The 21,352-nt window shown below is 45.0% G+C and overlaps 1 protein-coding gene across 1 annotated transcript in view; it reads right to left on the bottom strand.

The window, feature by feature from the left end:
- The window catches only part of RFX7 (regulatory factor X7), a 48,273-nt gene extending 27,026 nt beyond the window's left edge, over positions 1-21,247 (bottom strand). The window contains exon 1 of the mRNA XM_027688348.1: positions 21,087-21,247. Within this exon, the coding sequence (XP_027544149.1) occupies positions 21,087-21,247 (161 nt within the window). The remainder of the gene's footprint in view (positions 1-21,086) is intronic.
- Positions 21,248-21,352: the final 105 nt, after the last annotated feature.

Here is a 21,352-nt window from a genome sequence, read left to right as displayed (position 1 = left end):
TGTCCTGCTCGTTACACCACTTCATTTTGATACTAGACAGTCTAAAAATCTGTTTTGTAAAGGCTGCTAATACTGATGCCCCTTCCCATACAAGAACTACTCATGCTACAGTGACAGAACACAATAAAATATTTCAACAGGTCAGAATATTTGACAAGTCCCCTGAGGAGATACATAAACAGAAATCTGCTTCATGTAGGGGAAGCCAAGAGATGGGTAGACACTCAGGAACACCAAGGAGACACTAAAGCAGGACTCCTGGGGATCTGTAAGAACAGGGAATGCTAAGGACGGTCAAATGGGAGCTTTTCCTTGCCTTGGGAAAGATGCTCACACATACTGCAGCATCTGAAGAAGGGAACTTAAATGTCACCTCACCCATCAAAACCCACCATCTTACCAGAAAAGTCAAAGGACACCAAGCATGGAAACCTGCTGCTGCTGCTGAACACTGTCACTGTGTCTGACCCAAAGCCCAGCCAAGGCTGCTGACACAGCTGCTCCAGCAGCACTTCTCTACCCTGCACTCCACCTCACCCACTGCCTCCGACCCCTGCAAGGTCTCACAATCCCTGTGCTGCTACAGATCCACAGCCTCTCCTGCAAAGCATTAGGCTACAGGAATCAGGCACATATGCCAATTTTTGTACATAAACCTTTTCTGTGGCTTCACATGATAGCTTATGCAGAGAAGGAGCATGGAGAGTAAGGGAATGTTTGTTACTGACATAACAAACTTAGTCCAAATACAGCCTCTACTCTCCAGACTTGCAGACAACATCATGTTCTGGGCTTTTCAGGAGAGCACATTCCAGCCAGCTCGGCTTCTGTCCTGTTACAGGTTCTGCCAAACGGAGCATCAACACACCCAACTGCATTAATGTTTTCTTCTTGCAAAGAGAAAGAGGCAAGTTGCCAGGAGGCAGCTGGGCAGGAGATCCCCAGAGCTGTCCTTTTATCTCCAAATATCAGTCTGAGTCAGGAAATGCAAACTCTCAAATTTAGCTCAGGCTCTTCCCGCTGTGACCTCTGCTCCTACAGCCCCGATCACCAGCGTCAAGGAGCCGCAGCAGAGGAGCAAGAACGAGGCCAGGAAATGCAGCTTCGCTATGTTTCCTTTTCGCCAACTGGTGGCACAAAAAGGACAGTCAAGTTCATCTCCTCCAATCTGCAAGCAGATGTTGTGACATTTTAAAAGGCAAAGGTCCCACGGCTTCAGCAGGGATAAGCATGATCTCTATTTAAACAGCAATTGTTTTTCATCTCCTGCCCCACACTCTGAGAACACTGGGAGGACACCATTAAAATCTGTTAGTGGTAAAATGAGGTTTCTTTCTTCCTAACCAGAGCACAGGTTAATGTGCCCTAGTTCTAGAAAGCCTGTGCCTAATGACAGAAACGCTTCTTGTTTCCCTTCCAGTGAAGGTGATGCACGTCAAAGTCAAGCAATGACAACCCTGAAGAACGAGCCCTTTGACCAGGAAGGTACTGGGACAGTGACCTTCTCGTGGTCCTGAGCGCTGCACAGCAATGCTCCATCTGGTGACACTGCAGAACACATCTCCATCGAATCAGAAGGTAAAAGGACAGGTGGCAAAGGGACAGCCATCCCAGTTACACCAACCACCTGGGTTTATTTCATCCCCACTTCTTCTTTCACTAACAGGACAGATATGCTTTGAAAGCTGAAGTTTCATTTACCAACAAATAAGTCTGCTTCTGTCTCTGTCAAATTCATCCCTTATCTAATTACTACTGCAATTACAGTCCCTGCAAACAGCAATCCCAACAACAAGGCAGAATCAGGCCCTACACAGAGCCAATTCTAACATCTGGAGGCCACTACCCACACACTTTGCTACAAGTCCAGGAATAGCTGCAGGAGAGCAGAAGGAACGAGAGATGTTCTTTCTAATGAAAATAATCATCTGAAGCTATTACAGACCTGAGCCCATTGGAAACTAAACTCAGAAACTGTACCTTAAGCACTCAGCCAGAATTGCTTCTCCTGGAGAGCTGCTCCAGGGAGCTCATTGTGACTCACCCCCACCCAGAATCACAGCTGATGTTACTCTCTCTTTCACAGCTCTTCACGCTGACAGCCTCCCTGAAGTGAAACTAGTTCATTTACTTGATCCAAAACTTAATTCAGGTTACTCCAAGCAGTTTCATCCCGGACAAGACTTCTGATTCTGGGAGCAGCTGTCTCTTATGAGCAATAACAAAGGTGGCTGCTTTTACAGCTGCCTTGGATTTACCAGCTTGAGCCCAATGACCCAACAAAAGAATCTTAGAGTATAAAATTTTCTATCAAAACTTTGCCCCCCTCCAAAAAACCCTCCCAAAAATTAATGACACTATCACAACCAGCAATGAGATGTTTGCTCAGGGGGTACCATTGTACTGACTGTTTCAAAGTTCAGTCTCTCAGTCACAGAGTAACTCAAGAGGGACATAAGCCTGTTGCACCGTCTACAGCGATGCTCCTCAAAATGCCAGCACTGCTCCAAACACCACCAGTCTGGAGCAATCTGGTCATCTACCAACAGCCACTCAAAAACATGAGCCCAGCTTCTACTAATGAGTAAAACAGCAGAGAAAAGAAGGTTTCTCAGTCTGTGTCTGGAGAAGCAGCACAGGGCTGCTTGCTGCAGAAGCTGCTGTATTTGGAGACCCTTCGTCCTACAACTGCCCAAAAAACACGTGTTGGCTGCTTTGGGTCTGCACCAAAAAGCCTTATGGGAGAGCCTACACCTTAACAGCCTCAGCTTTTGACTTAACCTGTAGGGGCAAGATGTTTGAGAGATTTTTGAAGGTAACTTTTGAAGGCTGTAGCAATTAAAGCTCCAAAATCCTGAAGCCACGTTGACAAACTCCTGAAATTATCTTCAAGAGAATGAAAAGGGGAGAAATCAGACTACTTCCTCAAACTGCCCTTCTATCTTATGCCAAAGTATGCATTTCTGTTTTCCCTGACCTATTTATGTATTTCTGCTCAGAGAAAACCCATTTTAACTGCCCCACCTTGGCATGGGCAGAATGAGGAGTGTGTTCTCTCCCCAGGTGAGCAGCTGGGTTTAGTTTACACTGAGGGAGAGGTAGAAGGGGAAAAAAGCAGGAGGAAAAGGCAAAAAGATGCAACTCTTTTTTCCAAGTGGCATAAAACCAGATGCTGCCATCCTTCCTCTAATTAAGCAGTACTCTACTTTCAGCAATAGGTAGCTGAACTGCACTGAGCAAAATGGGAATATCATATTACAAGAGGTGGCAGAATTCAGTTGCTCTGAGCACATCAAGTACTTCCTTTAATGCTGCAAATAGTAGAAGCCATATAACCACAAGGGATAAGAGAAGCCTTATGTCTGTGAGACCAGAAAGAGGGAGGTTTTTGAGAGGAGTAAAAGAAAGCCCTCAAATTTATTAGCTACTGCCTGCTTAACTCTGAGCCTTCTCAAAGCACTGAAACTAAACCCCCAGGTTTCCAGCTGAGAGCATTCAGTCCCTGTGAAAAGGCAGCAGCATCACAAACACCGTGGCAGCACCCACATGTGCACAGTGAACACACATGAACACCCACCCCTGCAGTCACAGCTCCTGTCCTGGGACACACTGCGCAGCGCAGGATGCTGCAAAGGGGGCTCCTGGGTTGAGTCCCTGGCAGAAGTGGGACAGCAGCACTTCCAGGACACTGCAGTTCTGCAGGGGGCATGTCCCAGCCACAGAAGTTACACAGGACTGGCTCTCAAGTGGACTCATTCCTCCAACAGAGGGAGATCTCAACAACAGCAACAGATCCAGTTCAGCCAAACTCAGTGGACAAGTGAAGCCACAATTTATTGTGCCAAATACAGTAATGGTTTAACTCAGTGGTCAAACGTGGGAAGCCCAGAGTGATTTTTTTTCATTAAAAGTTTGGTGCCATCAAGGAAATTGCCACAGATACTCTGTATCCCTTTCATCTCAAGACTGCAAGTATTTGCCTGAAGTGGAACACCCTCCCAAAACCAGCCTCTGTACCTGCATTTCATGTGCTTGGCACATTTTGGGCAGCCTAGAGAAAACATTATTTCTGCCAAACCATAATGCAATTGATGAAAAGGAACCACTTTCCATCCCTGCCAATAGCTGTGCCACACATCACGAAGGCAGGGCATAGTTCCTGACTGGACAGCAAGGGTTCCCCACTGCTGGGCTCCCAGTTTTGAGCAGGGGTGTGTTATGTTACATTATTACCCAAGATGCAGGACTCAGTAGGAAAAGTTGTAACTAGAATAAAAAACTCCAGTGTACAGTTACTTACCACCAGCACCATTACCTAGTAGTTATCACCTCAGATGGCAAACCACTTACCCTCTCAGACAACTAACAGAGGGAGAAAGGAGGTTTATAGAGTTCTAAAATAAGCTTTCTTTGGAAAAGGAGAAAAAACAAAAAAACCCTGAAGCCAAAAGAACCCCAGCAGGGGCTGTTCAGGGCCACAGGAAACCCCCAACGGCTCAGGTGCAGTGCCTACAACCCCAACACCACAGGGCTGCCATGGTATTTTTACCCAGAGATCTGAAAACAAGCCTTCCTAAAGAGAAGGGTACCCAAGACAGCAGTTAGAAGTGTCTGCCAAGGAAGGATTATTTTGGCCACATGGCCTTTTAAAAAAATTACTGAGATCAGAAAAGCCTCCATTTCCCACTGCATCAAGTGGTTCTCCCACAGCATCTCTGAAGGGTGTTTGTCAAACTGTTTAACAACAGGGTCGAAGGGTAGTCTGGAAAGGATGCTCCTGGTGGGAGCAGTACCACATGAGCATCATTGCCAGGCACGTGTCTCCCAGGCACAGGAGGCATTTGGGTGTTGACAGCACCCAAGAACTCTTTCTCCTGTGCAGTGTCCTGCTGCCTCTTTGCCTCTTGCAAAAACCCACTTGGCTCCCGAGGAAAGCAAGTCAGACTCCGCTACAAAATACCAACAGGACAGTTTTGGCAAAGTCATCTCTCTGAAAGCCATGTTAAAATAGAGACGGTCATTATTAAACTGACCACATATCCTTTTGGGAAGATTCAATCTCAATTCCGCAACTCTGACGACATCAGGTGACATTAAAAAAAAATAAAAATCTCTATTTACTCTGCAAGCTGTGAGAAACCACTCAATAAAAGGATTACCAACCCCATTACAGTAAGTGGTACTATCAGAAAGGTACTATTATCACATCCTTACAACGACAGGCACTGTGTCCCAGCAGTGCCTGCAGGATTCAGCCCTTAATTCTTAATCTTACTGAATTAATGTTTCTCTTTCTTAGACTAACAGCTCTAAATATATCTTTATATAACCTTCCACTCAGAAGCACAAAGAAATGTTAAACTGGAGCCAAGGATCATCTAAGGAGAAAATTATGAAACAGCCGCCTATGTGTGCTGCTACTCAATTAACATCTTAACATATGCCATGTTACATTGTCTGGCTTGGCTCACGGTGATAAAGAAGTAAAATGGCTGTAAAAGCATTTCAATTAAATATTTAGAAAGCAGAGCTGCACAAGGTTGGAACATGTTTGAATTAGCAAAATGACGACTATCTATACTGCTCAGCTAATGGTGTAAGAGCTTTAGCACAGGGTGCCAAGAAAGGAAAGCACACCCAGGCCGGGCAGGACTCCCCTCCCATCACACCTCTCACCCTCGGGCGTGCAGCAGCCAAAAATCAGGTGGCTTCTGATGCCACCTAGGGGCTCTGTCCCTGCCTGCACTGCTCCCTCCCCGGGGAGAATCCAATGTCATGGCCCAGACACCAGGCACTTGAGCCCAGCACAAACACAGGCAATCAGAGGCAAAACATTTAATACAAGACAGATTAGGTCTTTCAGGATTCAAAGGCAGATATATTCCTATTCCAGAAGAAAAATCTACAGGGACCACAATTGCACCCTGTAAGCACATGAAGTATTATTATTTCCCTAAAGGATAAAAATAGCGGGAGTTGTGTCCACTAGCAAAGTGTCCAAGTTTCAGGCCTCGAAAAGTAAACAAAGCAAGTATTCACCAATTGGCAAATATTGGCTCTTCAGCTCAAAGGCAGATTTCTCCTCAGTCCCAGCCAAACCACCCTTCTCAGCGAAATCAGGAAGGAACAAGCACAGCAAAACGATAAAACAGTGTAACCAGGCAGGGCGAGCTGCAACCATTCATCCTCCCTGTAACCTAATCCACCCCCTTCCCCTCGCCAGGGAGAATGAGCCAGACCGGTTTCCCATCAGACACAAGGAGCAGCAATGCTGCACCACAGCGCTGAAAAACACAGCGGTTCAGCACGCCTTGGAGTTAATGCAGGTTAAAATGTGTCAAACACATGACTTCAACACTTGTTACTGAAATAAAATGGCATTAAAATATTTCATATAGGATAAAAATTTAATCCCTTCACCATTTGTGACACTATGAGCATTTTATGAGTATAAATAATGCCAAATATACAAATAGCTGAACAAAGAAGGAAGATAAGGCTGCTAATGAAATGCCCAAGACTCAAATGTAGCCCATTGTAATGAACTGCCAAGAAATAATTAGCCAGCAGACATCAGAATACCTCTGTCTGATATTTAGTTCTATAAACATCTCTTTTAGCTCTCTGAAGAAATCTGTTGTATTCAGTGCTAAAGGTTTGTTCCTCTATTCTTAAAATAACTGAGAAGAACTTGCAACAACCACACACGGCCAGGTGCTCTATTCCAACAAAACAGTCATTTAACTACCTGGTTGGGTTTTATTATATTTATATAAATTCAGTATTTTGCCACAAGTTGCTTTAATGAACTCTGAGAAGAGACAAAGAAAATGCTTTTACATAGCTCTCACCCTGGTTTGTTCAGCACTGCTCTGAATTAAAATCAGTGTGTATTGTTATATTCAAGCAGGAGCCTGTTCCAAGGATGCTATGCCCTCTGTACAGGATGTGGGAAGATCATATGACTTTAGAGGAGCTGCATCCTATATTTAATACTAACAATCTATGATCTCAATAAAGCATCATGAAAAAAGATGGTTTGAGTAGGAACTTCATCTCAAGGATATCCCACTGAAAGCAGAAAGGTGGATGCAAGTCACCAGACAGGCAGGTTTGCAGCTAAACAGCAAATCATCCATTGAAATGGCTCACATATTCCACAATAAAAACTTCTGGCTTTAAAACTAACTATGAAAAGCCAAATTAATCTTTGTTGCTTCTGAATCCAGTCTATAGATAACTAAAAGATCTGCTGGGCTATTTTCAGCCATCGTCAGCAGAAGAGAATCACGTTATTACTTAGGGGTCTGAAATGGAGATGCTGTAAAGCACATGGAGATTTTTCTCCAGCCTTTGTCCTGTAAGGCTCTAAGAAAGGATGCCCTGAAACCAAGGGGGTGACAGTCCTCAGCAGCACTTAAAAAACAAAACCAAAAGCAAATAGGAAAAAAGTGCACCCACAAAACACACGTGCACAAAATAGTTACCCTTCCGTGCCTGCAGGGCCAACAAGCTGAGGAGGAGGAAGAAGCCTCCAACAGGGCACAGACTTGGTCTTCCACTGCCCTTCCCTTGGGAAAGGGTGGGTACAGACAGCTGATGGCAAAGCAAAACAATACTCATATAAGCAAATAAAAACAGTTCCACACTCTGCTTACATGTAACACACACCCATAAACACACAGATTGCATGGGGCTGTGTTTGCTGCACAGAGCTCTGAGCTCAGGTGAATCCAGTGTAACAGCTCCCAGTGTCAGCAGCTCTACAAGGTTTTCCTACCATACGTGTTTCCCAATGCTGGTGCAGGTGCCTGGATGGCAGATTTAAGCCTGCTGATAAAAGCTGTGTTTCTTCTTCTTTATTTCGCATTATTTCCTTCAACATTTTCATGACCCACACCTATCCTAGTTATGCCCTATTAAAAGAGAGATTTGCTACTGGTTGTACCTCTTCATTTCCCTATTCATTTGGTGCCCAGGGAGGTATTGTCTGGTTCACAGTGCCACAACCCAGTTCTATCCAAGCTCTTCTGTGGCCTTACCCTGAGGGAGCAGAGCACACTGCTGAGCCACGACAAGCCGGCACCCTCCAAAACCATCCCCTCTCCAAAACCCACAGGGCCAACAGCTGCACATGTCCCACTGTCAGCCCAGACAGGAGCCCCAGCCTTCATGCCATGCTGCCATCTCAGTACCACCTCGGCCTGGCACGTGCTGGGAAGTGGAGAAGCATTCCATGAGCTGCACTTCACAGACACTGCACTGGGGAGGTCCAGCTTAACCCACAGTGTTTCCCTGGCACACTCTTTGTCCTTCCTTCATGCCACAGACACCCATCTCTCCTCTCCACACTGACCAGCTCCCCCATAGGCATCAGCCTGTCTTTCTGCAAACAAATGCAGCTTTAATCCAGCCTTCTCCTCTTGATGCTGCCTGCAACATCCTATTACCTCAGCTTCTGCCCTGATCTCTGGACATGTGCACTCCTCCTCCTCCTCGCTCCCTTTCCTCTCATGGCTGCCCACCACACAGCTCCTCTGCACCCTTTTTTCCACTTGAGGAACCTGTACCCGATTGCTGACTCCCAGGGAATGCAATCCTTGCAACCTCTTAGGTTTCCCTGTGCTGAGTAATGCCCTGAGTATCTACATGCACCCTCCAAGCATCTGCCTACTAAAAGGGTCACTTGCTTCCTCGTGCTAGATGGGCATGGCTTCACTGCCACAGGAAAGGCAACTTCTCTCCCTGACCTGTGCCACACTGCTCACTGGCACATTGCAAAACCCTACTCCCATCCTTGACTATTTTGTAGAGGTGAAAATCTACAGCTGAACGTAGGCAGGATGAACGTGGCACTGCTGCCCGACGGTGACCATACAACATCCCATCACAAAAAACTCCTTGTTCAGCTCCCACAGGTTCTTTCAGGCCTTCATCCCTCAGCCCTGCACCTGCACACTGGGGCATTTCTCACTCACCTCTGCCTATCGGCTATGACCCACTCCAGGCACAGAAACTGTCTGGTCTCTGCAAATAAAAAGCTATGAGTAGCCAGGAGTCTCCTGCCTACCTCAAAGGTCAGTTCACTGAATGAATGCTAGAGCAGTGTAACCCATCGGTTTTCCATCCTCTGCCTCCGGGGGTAAAAAAAATAAAGTTTGTGGCATCTTTCAAAATTGTTTTAAACCCTAAAGTAGGATCTTCGGAAAAGTTACAAACACGTGCTACTCCACTTCTCAAGGATTTCTTTTGAAACATTTGAGTTCCCCTCACCTACAACCCAGGTGAACTTCAGTTTACTTGCAGACTCAAAAGCTTGTCTAAACCTGTAAGCTGCACTTGCTTAAAATTAAACCTGCACAAAATTTAATTAAGTTAATCTTGTTTCAGTTCATACCTGCATGCATCTATTTCATTCTGCACCTACAAAGCTGGGTCTAAACACAATTGCACTCAGGAGTGAGTGGTAGCTTAACTGTGTCCAATGAGCACTTTCCATGGGCCTGCACTGCAGGAAGGGCTGCTCCCACCTGGATCACGTTCCTGGCTCCCAGGCTGCAGCACCATCAGGCCTGCCCGGCCCCAGAGCAGCAGGACTGACTGACTGACAGCCCCACTGCCAGCACAGCACACGCTGCCAGCATAGGGCAGCCCAGCAGCACCCACTAAGCATCTCCACTCTACCCTCCCTGCCAGGCTGCCTCTGCAGCCACCAGGAATGAGCAAGCAGGTCTATCAGAGTATTGCTTTCATCTAAAACCTGATTTATGAATGGAAATCATCAACAGCGGGCGTCTGACCAGTATTTAATACCCCACAACTCGAGGGTTCAGTACTCTGTGTCCTTGGGAAGTTTGCTGCAGGTAGGCTGTGCTATGCCTGGCTCTGCAGCATCCTACTCTAGGCAACCAAGGGGATGGGACCCAAAAAACTGGGAACTTGGCCATTTTCTTCTCAAGTAACACACCTGCTTTGCAGGCAAAGAGTTGTCCATAAGTATTTTGATATCTATTTTGAAAGTTTTCACATTGTCATGGCTTTCTTTTGAAAATATAGCAGAGGGCACGTGATCTGTCCCAGTACAAAGTACTGAAGCCAAAACCCCACAGGTCACTGAGTTCAGCACCCTGTTAAGACCATTTGCAGAACACCTGCAGAAATTCATCATTCATAACATGTATATTCCAAACATCCCAGGAAACTGCACAGTTACACCATAACTTACTTAGTTGAACAGTCAGAAACAGGAAAGGCTGTCCTTGATTAAACCTAGATCAGATTTCAGGAAGCTGTATTAAACTTCTGACTTTCCAAAAATCATAGCACCAGAGAATTATATTTAAGAGGGATGCAGACAGAGATTCTAAAGCAATCCTGAGCTAACCGTGCTGCTGAGATTCACCTGTAGGCTGCAGCACGTGGCTGACTAACATCTCCCAGCATCAAACAGCTCACTGAACTGTGCTTCTGCAAAAGTGTCACACTAATGTTACCCACCATTACCTGTCTGATGGGTCCTTCCAGAAGGAGACATTGTCTAAGAGCACCACAGAATTGACTGGTCTGGATTTTCATTCCTGTGAACCACATCACAGTAAACATTGCAGTGGGAGAGCAGACGTCTGTGTTAAGGGAATGAAAATGTCCTTATGTGATTATTAACAATTTAATTTCAATTTTCAAGATGAACTGCATGCTGCTTTGCCACTCCTGTGCTCAGCCACTGAACTCATCACACCAAAACTCACCTTTCTGAGTTTGACCAATTCCAGAAGAACACGAGGTACTCGAGCTACCTCCTGATCCTATGCTGGGCCTCATTTACCACAAAGCTACTGGTATTTAAAGTATTCAATGGTAACTAAGAACTTCACTAAAGCAACAAGAACCCCTGGGAAGTGACAAATAGCAATTAATAGGTTCTGCCCTGCACACACTTACCCATTGCAAATATTTTCCCTCTGAACAGCTGGAGCTGTTGACTGACAACATCCCAGTACGTGCATGTGTGACCAAGTGTTCACAGAGGGGCTTCTGCACACTGAACCATGGTTCACATCATCTCTATTTTGTTTTTCAATCAAGTTGCAAGTTTCACCAACTTGATTGTACAAACCATGGTGGTAGATGAACCCACACTCTTAATCCCTCCAAGAAAACTAAATTGCTAGCAAGAAAAAGATGCAGTCCATGGGAATATCCTCCATGAAAGCTAAATGGGAACTGCTTAAACTCATAGGTATTAAACAAAACAAAGCATCTTGTGTTTCATTATTATTCTTAGCCTGCAAGTTCAAGACCATTGCCTTTTTTTAGCCATTATTAACCAGGAAAATTGGCTACTCAAAGTACATTCAGGCATGGATCTATAGGGTAATCAGACACCTGGCTTCTACTCGGAAGTAATCAATAAAGCATAGGTGTTTGAATATCCTCATGGATCACAGACTTAATTACATAGGTTAACAAATCTTCAGGGTCAGCACTCTGGCATTTTTTGCATGATCAAATGATGTACAAGATTAATTGCATTTAGACAAACCTTTGTCTGATGTAATTAAACACATACAAACCACCAGCATTTCCAAACTGCTGTAAAAGGCAAAATAAATGCTTTTTCTTATGTCTTCAGACATTTGTTCATTATTTGAGATTTGTTTCTTTGACTCAGTAAGCCACCTCCAGATGTTAAATACAACTGACAGATTCTGTTCAAAATTTCCCAGGGATATTTCTAGGTCTTTAAAACTACATCTGCCAATCCCATTTCATTCACTTGTTGAATGGAAGAGGCAAATACACTTTTCTCTCAGCTGCCAATTAATTTCTCAACTTTTTAGGAGTCAGTGATTGAACTATACCACTGGAATCAAGCATAATGACAGTGATGCTGCAGAGCAGGCTCCTGGAGCCAAAAGCTGGCTGAGCTCTTCAGCAAACTGTGGTTCCAGGTGTGCAGCTTCCAATTACTGCCAGTGAGTAATCTGACTGTCTTTTAAATATCAACTCATTTATTTAGTCTACATGACCACTAATAGCAACTGTAGGCTCTCCTCATTTATAATGCCAAAAAGCTTAATAAATAAAGAAATAAAAAAAAAATCAAACCATAAAGAAAATAGACCAAGTTTTTATACACCTTAAATCAGAGGGACTTTGTCATACTACGTCAGAGCTTGGATAAAACAGGTTTCTGTTGCACTGTCTGACTTCTGCAAGATTATTTCAAAATGAATTTTGGCCTTTCCTTCAGTCTACCCCATCACAGCAGAAAGAGCAAGGGCTGAGCACTGTCCAGCCTCGCAGATGCCTCACCCACAGCTTCCAGCTTCCATGGAACCAGCCCATGGATCACAGTGATCACCAACCCTGCACTGAGAAACACCACGAGAAGCACAAAGCACCTGAATCCCAACACAGAGAGGGACATGGAAGCTGTAAGAGGACGCTGCCAAGTACCAACAGGCACAGCTCGCTCCGGCAGGGAACCCGTCCTGCACGGAGCTTCCCGAGGGCACAGCCATCCACCACCTGCCTGCTCTTCCCAAGAAACTACTGCCTGCACACCTCCAGCACAGACAATAGACTGCTCCTGCCAGAGGATGTCCAGCCCTGAAGCAGAAGCCTTGAGTCTCAATTTCAAATGGCCTCCAGACACATCATTCACACGGGATCCAGAATCCCCCGGTAGGATTAAGCCCCTGGCTTAATAAGCACCCAAGCCTCTCCAGTAGTTTCCTCCACTGAATAAGCATTAAAACTAACATGTGGTTCTGGAGGTAGGAGTTGTCATCATTTTTCAAAGAAGATTAAAAATGAAGACTAAAATTCCATCCACGAAAAAATACTGAATAAATGTTAAAGCTTTTCAATTTACTGGCCTTCAAAGAGTTACCATTTGTGGTACTGAGTAGCTGCCTTTCCAGTCTGTATTTTAATGTGGCAGTGGTCACACAGGAGTATTTTTACTGCAGTCACAAAGACTTCTCCAAGTATTTACAAGGAATTTCTAAACAAAGGCAAGAAGGTGATGAGGAAGATGCAGAAGAACAAATTGTCCATCCAACTATCCAGCACACCTTGCTCACAAACTAATTCTTGTTTGTCCAAGGGATGCTCGACACAGATACTTCCAGGCAACCTTGTACTAAGATGCAACAGTTTGTATTGCTGACTGCTTTAAAAATAGTTTAATTCACTGCTTTAAAGGCAACCAAAGCAATGAACTGTAATTCCTTCTGTCCAGTGCAATCCAATTTTTTCACTCGCAGGTGCCCCAACAACCTTATAACGGCACTTAGGAATTTCTGTGTAAGAAATACATGTTGCCTGCATGCCTGTGAGGCCATCAAACAGAAAGGACAGCCACTGATCATGGACCTTGACATTTAACCACAAACTTCCTCCCAGGAGGGGATATGAATACACCTCATTTCATAAACAAGTTCTTCCCAGGAACAAGATTTTCTTCCCAAACTTGAAGTACCTGACAATCAGTAGGTGATAGTATCCCCAGCCAGCTCCTGGGAAAGGCTAAGCAGGACTTGTTGCTGTGGAGGAACACAGGCCCACCCCAAGAAACCCACAGCCATAGACACAACCCCTGTCCCAGCACCACCATGTGCTGCACCACGCTGAGTGTTTGGGGTCACAGCCGGGAAAACACAACAGCTCACGGAGCCCCAGCAAGAGATAAAGACTGGACCACTCAGCAGGTGTAAGACCAGCCAGGTCCACAAAGAAGAGCCTGGCAGCTCTGCCACCCACGGGAGGCCCCTCCACCACAGCCCCAGGCTGCAAGTCCCACCACCCACAGAGCCATCCCCATCCCCATCCCCAGTCCCGCTGGCAGCAACACCCGGCCTCCTCACCCTTTGATGGGTACAGTGTCACTGCAGCAACCACAAGCAATTAAAAACATGCAACAAGGAAAATATTTGGGAAGTTCTGAATGTTTTTTTTTCCACTGTCTTAATGATTAAACATTCAACAATACAAAACACTTGGCAGCTTACTGAAACCCTGTTGATGGCACAGCAGCCGATAACCAGCATCCTACTTGATGGGAGATAATCCTTTTTCCATTAAATCAAGAAAGCATTAAAATTGAGATACTGGCTAACTCCATTTAGAACAAAACAAAACAAACCCTCAAAATGCCCAAAGATCCAACAGAACACCACAAACCATGCCACCAGTTCCAGAATTTTAAATTTAGGGGATTCTTCTCACTTGCTTGAAAGTACCAATGTGTGCTGGCCTTTTGCTTGGGTTCTTTTTGGGTGACAGAACACCCACTGCTTTTTCATCTATTCAATTCACCTTTTGAATCACCTGCTGTTAACTTTTCAAACATACAGTCCAGCATTCTACCTCTACTGTTTCAGAGGCAAGCTGGAAAGCTACCTCCATCTCCTCATCACAGTTTAAAAATAAAGAGTTCCCTATTTATATATGAGGCTTTGTAATATTAGATATTAGAAAAGCTTGAACCAAAAATCCAAATTTGGATCCTGATCTGAATTTTGCAGCTCTGGCCCTTCTCCAAATACTTCTGTTTGGCAAGCAGCAGAGTAGAGTAACAAGAGAAGGCAACATACATAAGTTATGGGATCTGTGTAAAAACATTAAGCTCAACCCCTGCTCTCAAAACTACACACACACACACACAAAGACTAACAAAACCACCCCAAGTTGCAATTAATTAAAAGATTAATCAGTGCTTCAATATAAATCTGATCACCCAAACCCAAGCAGTACAATCATCTCGCCCAATTACAGTACTTTTTCTGAGTAATTTATACATCCAGGAACTTTTGGGGGGGGGGGGGTTCCAAGTGTTCTTTTCAGGAGAAATTTGGATTCCTACTCACCAATGGCACACAGACACATGTGAATCAAACAGAACTGCCCCAAATGGCAAGCAACCCAGCTGTGGAGGCCTGGGATGACAATCTTGAAATTCTGTGCTTACTAAGAATTCATTAGAAATGCTGCTCTGAATCACAATGTCACACAATCTGACTTGCTCAGATGACGAAACTCCAGCAGTGGAAAGTAAAATGTTTATGAAACAAAGAATTGCGTATGTTTGATGCTGTGAAGTCAACAATTTAATGCACTCTAATGCATTTTAAATGAACAGCCGTAAAACTTATCCAAATCTTTTATTACTTGAATATTGTTTCCCCCCATATACTTTATTAGATTCAATTGTTTCAAGAAATGAAGACATACAAAATCCATGAGCAAGAGTGAAAAATCCACTCTTCCTACATGCAGATTTAAAAAGATCTTTTTTTTTTCCTGCAAGGCTATTCTATCCAACTCAGAGCCAGGATATTCAATAAAACCTCAACTCCATTCTCAAAAGGTTACATAAAGGTCACCATTCATTTTATTCAGGTTTATTTTCTAACCTTGTAAAAATGCCTCCAGACCAAATTGGCTTCCACACCTGCTGACCTAGAAACTCCACCACCGTGGTGGCCGTGCCCCTTTTGGAAAGTTGCTTCTCCTCCCACGCTGACCTGGCAGGGATTCCTGCCGCTGACCTGCCCGCTCCCACAGCCAGTGGCACGGGGAAGGCTTTCCCAACAGCACAGGGAGGTACCTGCAGGATAGGAAATGCTCTTGAAGGAATCCTTCTGTGGGGGCTTCCCCACAAAAGATGGGTTTCCTCTTTACAGGAATGTGCAGTAACAGATAAAGGGTGTGCCTGGACCTTGTTCAGGGGAATGGAAGGTCTCCAAACAAAGCCCCAGAGGCCACCTTCAGGAGAAGTCAAGTTGAAAAAGTGACAAATGGTGTAGGATTTACTTTGCCCAAATTCACGAGATAGGCACCACAGATGGTTACACCCTGGCACTTAGTTTAAAATTTGTTGACAGTCAAAGACAAATAGGCACATGAACTGATCAGACGGATTGTTTTATGGAAACATCTTCCCTAGGAGCTGGCCCTCAACAGGGAGGATATTTTTTCCTCCACAACAATACATTTTCTCCACAACCTGCACAGAACCAGGTGGAGTGAAACGAAGCAAATTCCACTTTCTGTTCCTATCCATTTGGGGAAGCAGAGTGTGAAGGAGAATGACATGCTGCTAAATCCTTTGCCCAAGGAGGCCTGACCTTCCCTGAAATCATCAGGAACTCTAAAATACGGTCCACGGTTCAATTTTTTCCTATGTATTTGACTACTTATACACCCTATCAGGAAATACATTTGGGACAGACAAGTCTTACCATCACCTGCAAACAATGGAACCAAAAACCCTGGGAAAACCGAGTTAGTGACAAGAAATCTTCGCAGTTTTACACAGCATATCTTAGCTGAGGGACTCAAGGTACTTTTTCAAAAGATGTAAACACACTTCTGATGTTGCACAGATTTAGTGAAATGAGTGCAGCCTGCACACCTGTCAGTGATAATTATTTGCCTTTCCCCACAGAAATCAGTAATCTGTAATTGAAGAATTATAAACTGTGTTTCCCACTTCTAACAATGAATTAACCAGGACGAAGGAGGGAATGATGGTGCATTTTGGGCTGGGGTACAGAATAACCACAAAGAATCTGCAATCAGTTAGAGGAAATTTTAAGTTCTCCACTCAGTTTTACAGGCCATGTAACAAAATACCCAGAGTTACGTTGGGTTTTTTCTCTTATTTCCTGCCTCCTTTTCTCAAGCTACAGGAAATAGAAAGAGAGAAAATGCAGATGGACTGGTCTCCAGATTAGTCCAACCTTACTAAAGAAATGTATGTTTTAAAAAAATACATACAGGGTCTTACAGCAATTTCAACTGCAGAAGAAAACTACCAAAAAGGTGTATCCACCTGCTTTGCTAAGAGCCTGAAACACACTCCTGGAGCTTCCCCCTTCATTGCCAGGCATTTTATTAAAAATATCAAGACTGTCAATCATTTTTTCTGCTGACCTAACTATACAAGTAAGTAACAATTCCTATAATGAAAAACCTCAACGGCATTTCCCAAGTTGCAGAACATTTGCTCAGCCAACAGCTAAGTGAGGATCCACACTTGCTGACAATGCCTAACGAGGAGTGATGGATGCAACTGCAGGAGGGAGCAGGAATGATGTAAGTCCAAGAAAGAATGGAGCCTTCCAAAGATTAGAAAACACTGGTGTTACAATCAGCTAATCTGGTTTTCTAGCATGATACCAAGAGCCCAAAACTAACAAAGGCACAATTCACCTCCTACTCCTCCTTCAACACGAGACAAACTGGGCCTTAGGACATATAATTTCGGCACTGCCCGGCCTGGCTCATGTGGTTTTCCATTACAACTTCTAGCTAGAAGAGTGACTTGAGGACAAAAATTATGGGTCTGAAACCCACACCCACGTCCAGCTGAAATGGCTGCAAATGCAATGCTTTGTGTTTGCCACTCCACACTGCCTGGTCCTCAGCTTGGTTTACACACGAGACTGGGGAGGGGAAGGAGAGAAATTAATCTCTCGAGCAGAATTACTATATTCAAATCCTAACAGATGCCTCTAGGACAAAAAGGGCTGAGATGCAGGCAAGGTGAAAGAGGCTGGGGCCAACCCATGCACAGATGCAAGCACCAGATTACTATTTACAATAGTAAACAAGTGCTTATTGAAGAATCATCACCAGTTATTCGCAACAGCGAACAAGAAAACAAACCTGTCCGTTCCTTCAACGTTCGCAGCTACTGGATTTTGGATTAATACACTGAAAGGGGGGATTAAATTGCCCAAAACTGTTGGTCTTTTTCTTTCACGCCATCGAGACAGACTCTCGGCTCACACCATCCTCCCCTGGCCACCTCCCCATCTCAATCCTTGTGCCACGCTGCTTTTACATCCGTACTTTGCTGTCTTCGGCGATAAGATATTCTTTGGCAACTCAACGTGATATTGAGTAGACTCTGTCTTCCCCACCATATGTTTGGGTACAGAAACATCGTATACAAACAACACACATTCAGTAATACCCTCACCCGAAGAAAATAATTGAAACCCCATTAGTCTATATGCTCAGACAGCTGACTAGGGAGGTTTTCCCGCCTCGGGCTCCAACGTCTGGACAAAAAGCTATTAATAAATATGAAAGCTTTAACGAATCTAAAGGGAAATAAAAACAGGCAGATTAAGGCCCAGTGTCCAGCGAAGACCAGGGCAATTTAGAAACCCGCCCATCCCGACACTAATCAGCCAGGCTGGGCTCCCAAAGACGTGTTCTCCCCGTCTAGACTCCTAATCCGTCAGTGGGAAAAGACATCCAGTATTATTTCTGCCCACTTCACCCACACCGTAAGAACATCCAACCGCCTCAGCAACTCACATAGCAGCACCAAACAAAACCAGACACCACTTGGCTGGATGTGTTCAAGTGGGGCAGGCAGGACACAAATACAGTGAGACAGTGATGAGCTTCAATTACTGTAACCAAACAGCAGTTAAATACCTGTAGGTGATGCTGCAGTGCAAACAAATACTTCCAGATTTGTTTTTAAGCACAGTTAAGTCACTCTTTTATCTTCCCCTCCTCAGTTCAAACTAATGGTCACTTCATACCCAAAAAAAAAAAAAAAATCACCCAAAACACCCCAAACAAACAAACAAAAAACCCAACAACAAAAAATCCCAAAGCAGACTATACTCCTAGCAAGCACATTTTTAAGTCTTCAGTACATATACTGACTGTGCCTGCAAATATAACCAGCAGGACTTAAACTATTGTTTCAATTTAAGGGGCTCCACATGTACACAATTATTTAAGATGTTTTTGTCAAACTACATTTTAATTTAATAAACAGAATAAAATAAGTATAAGTTGAGGTAGTGAATACCTCATTGTCCCACTCGTGGCCTGCATCACACTCTATATTTATATTTGTCTGTACAGGGGAGGGACAAGCACAGACTTGTTTGTGATCCTCAAGTCCAGTATTTCAGTAGCTCCTATATTTTGCTATACTACTATTTTCATTGACAATATAATTTGAAGACTGAAACCCTTAAAATAGAAAAAAAAACCAAACAACAAAACAATAACAAACACAGCCAACTAAAAACCTCCATCCACTATGCACAAACATGTGTAGGAAAAAAGGAGGTGTGGGGAAAACAACAGAGAAGAGTACTAATCTGGATGTGCTAAACCCCTTGGGAAGGAAAGAGGGAATTGAATGCACCAGCCTGCCAGCACATGCAACTGGCACGGCAGGGGAGGAAGAGGAGGGAAGGAGAAAAGAGGAAGCTCTCCTCTGCACATTACACTTAGTTCTGTTAACAGCAGGGCACTGCCATTTTCACAACCAGCCTTCCACCACCTCTCCTGCTGTTTACCCATCACCAGCACCCACTGAACAGAGCAGCAGACCCAAGGCTTTCCACTGTTCACTCGGGTGCAGTGTGCACGACATCCCTGGCAATGCTCCTCATCCTTGCTGCTCCAAAACAACCACCACATCTACAGGAAGATGCAAATTAACGCAAAACTCCGGCCTCAAATGAAGACTGCTTGATCACAATAGCGAAAACACGAGGTTTGAAGACATCAAAGAAAAGGTTTTCTTATCAAAAAAAATAACCTTATCTTCAAATACTGCATTTCAACAGCAAAACCCACAGGGAACGGATGCTGCCTGAAAGCAGCAGGGAAGTTGAAGCCCAGTGCAGGAAACAGGTAGGCAGGAGGAACACCCGTGTTGAGGTGAGGAACGCCTGTGAAAGTACCAGGAGACAGGGCTGCAAGGTGCTGGCGAAACCTCTGCTGGTCACAGGCACTTGGCACCAGGAGAGCCACTCACATCGGGAAAAACGCTGCATTCCTTTGTACCAAACGTGGGTTTGGGCTATTCATCAAGTTTACCTGAATCAAACGAGCAGCTTTCATTTCAGAGGCTAACATTTGTGCTCTTTTTCCTTGAAAAGAAAACCCACAATAAAAGCAGAGGTTTTACTTAGTAGCCATTTTGTCTTCAACTTGGACATGATACCTAATCTGAATGCAATGTAAACATGCTCTCCCAGGCTCATTTCCAAACAGCACGTTCATGCAAAGAGGAGAAAATATGAAAAGGCCATCACTAAATACCATAATAAATTAGGAAGGCGTGAAGATTTTGTGATCCAAACAGACAGGAAATTCTGCAGTTCATATTCCTTCTCTAGGTCACATTGCAGAGAAAACCAAAACAAAAGGTTGCAAGTGTGGATTAAGCAGAATGAACTGTTGTTTACTGCTGAAATAAATAAAAACAACCACCATGCCAATAATAAATACAATCTCAGTGTGCCATACAATAAAAGAATCAGAAGGTAAAATTATATTTAGATTCTCTTTCTTTTCCAGCTACATCCATTCAAACCACACAATCTAACTGTAATATGACGTAATATGCAAGCTAGATCAGTATGTTTTTATTGGGATGAGTACATGTATAAAATATACACCGTGTGTGTATATAAAGGAAAACATTATATGAGTAACCTGTATTTACAACTCCCAACTTTCACTATACTTTATCAGCACCCTCAGCCAAAGGCAGCTTTTAAAAACATACACAAAATACAAATGCTGCAGGTGACAGCCTCTTGCAGATATTTTTTTATAAAAAACACAAAGTGCTTTATTTGCAGTAAGCTGAACTCAATTCACACAAATGCACACAAAATAAAATTTTTAAGTCAAATGCCGGTTTACTAGGAATTTTCTTTTAATTTTTAGGGGGGAAAAAAAAAAAACCAAAACAACGTGGATTCCTATGCAGGAACTTGCAAACCACCACAAGTTCCACCCAAAACTGCACTCGAACCGCCCCGACCAGGACCTGGGGAGAGCAGAGGGTTTCCAGGGAGGCTGGACAATCGCCCCGTCCCCGCTGGGCTCCGCATCCCCGGGGGCTCCCGAGCGCGGCCGTGCGGGAGCTGCGCCCGCGGCAGGTGCCCCGCGCCCCGCACACGGGGCCGTCCCTGCCCCGCGGGCCCCGCCGCGGACACGCGTGTGCCCCGCGCCGCCCGCACAAAGGGGCCGCGCCCCCCCCTCCCCCCCGGCCCTGCCCCGGCCCCGCGGGGCCCGGCCCTTACCAGATGGAGCTGCGGATCTTGTGCTGCAGCGCGCTGGCCTCGCCGCCCTGCAGCCCCGGCACCAAGGCCGGCAGGGCCCCGCCGGGCGCGGGGGTGCCGGCGAGCCGCCGCGGCGGCTGCTGCTGCTGCCCGCCCTCCGGCTGCTGCTGCTCCTCGGCCATGGGGACGCGAGCGGCGCTGCCCGCACTAGGCCTCTGCCGCAGCGCTCGAGTGAGTCGCCTTCCCCCGCCGCCCGGGGGACATCACGGGCGGAACCCGTCCCGCCG

The sequence above is a fragment of the Neopelma chrysocephalum genome, unplaced genomic scaffold, assembly GCF_003984885.1.
Source record: "Neopelma chrysocephalum unplaced genomic scaffold, ASM398488v2 Primary Assembly neopelma1_75, whole genome shotgun sequence".
NCBI classification, from domain to species: Eukaryota; Metazoa; Chordata; class Aves; order Passeriformes; family Pipridae; genus Neopelma; species Neopelma chrysocephalum.
Note: the sequence above shows the minus strand (reverse complement) of the source record. Positions and strands in the feature narration are given on the sequence as shown.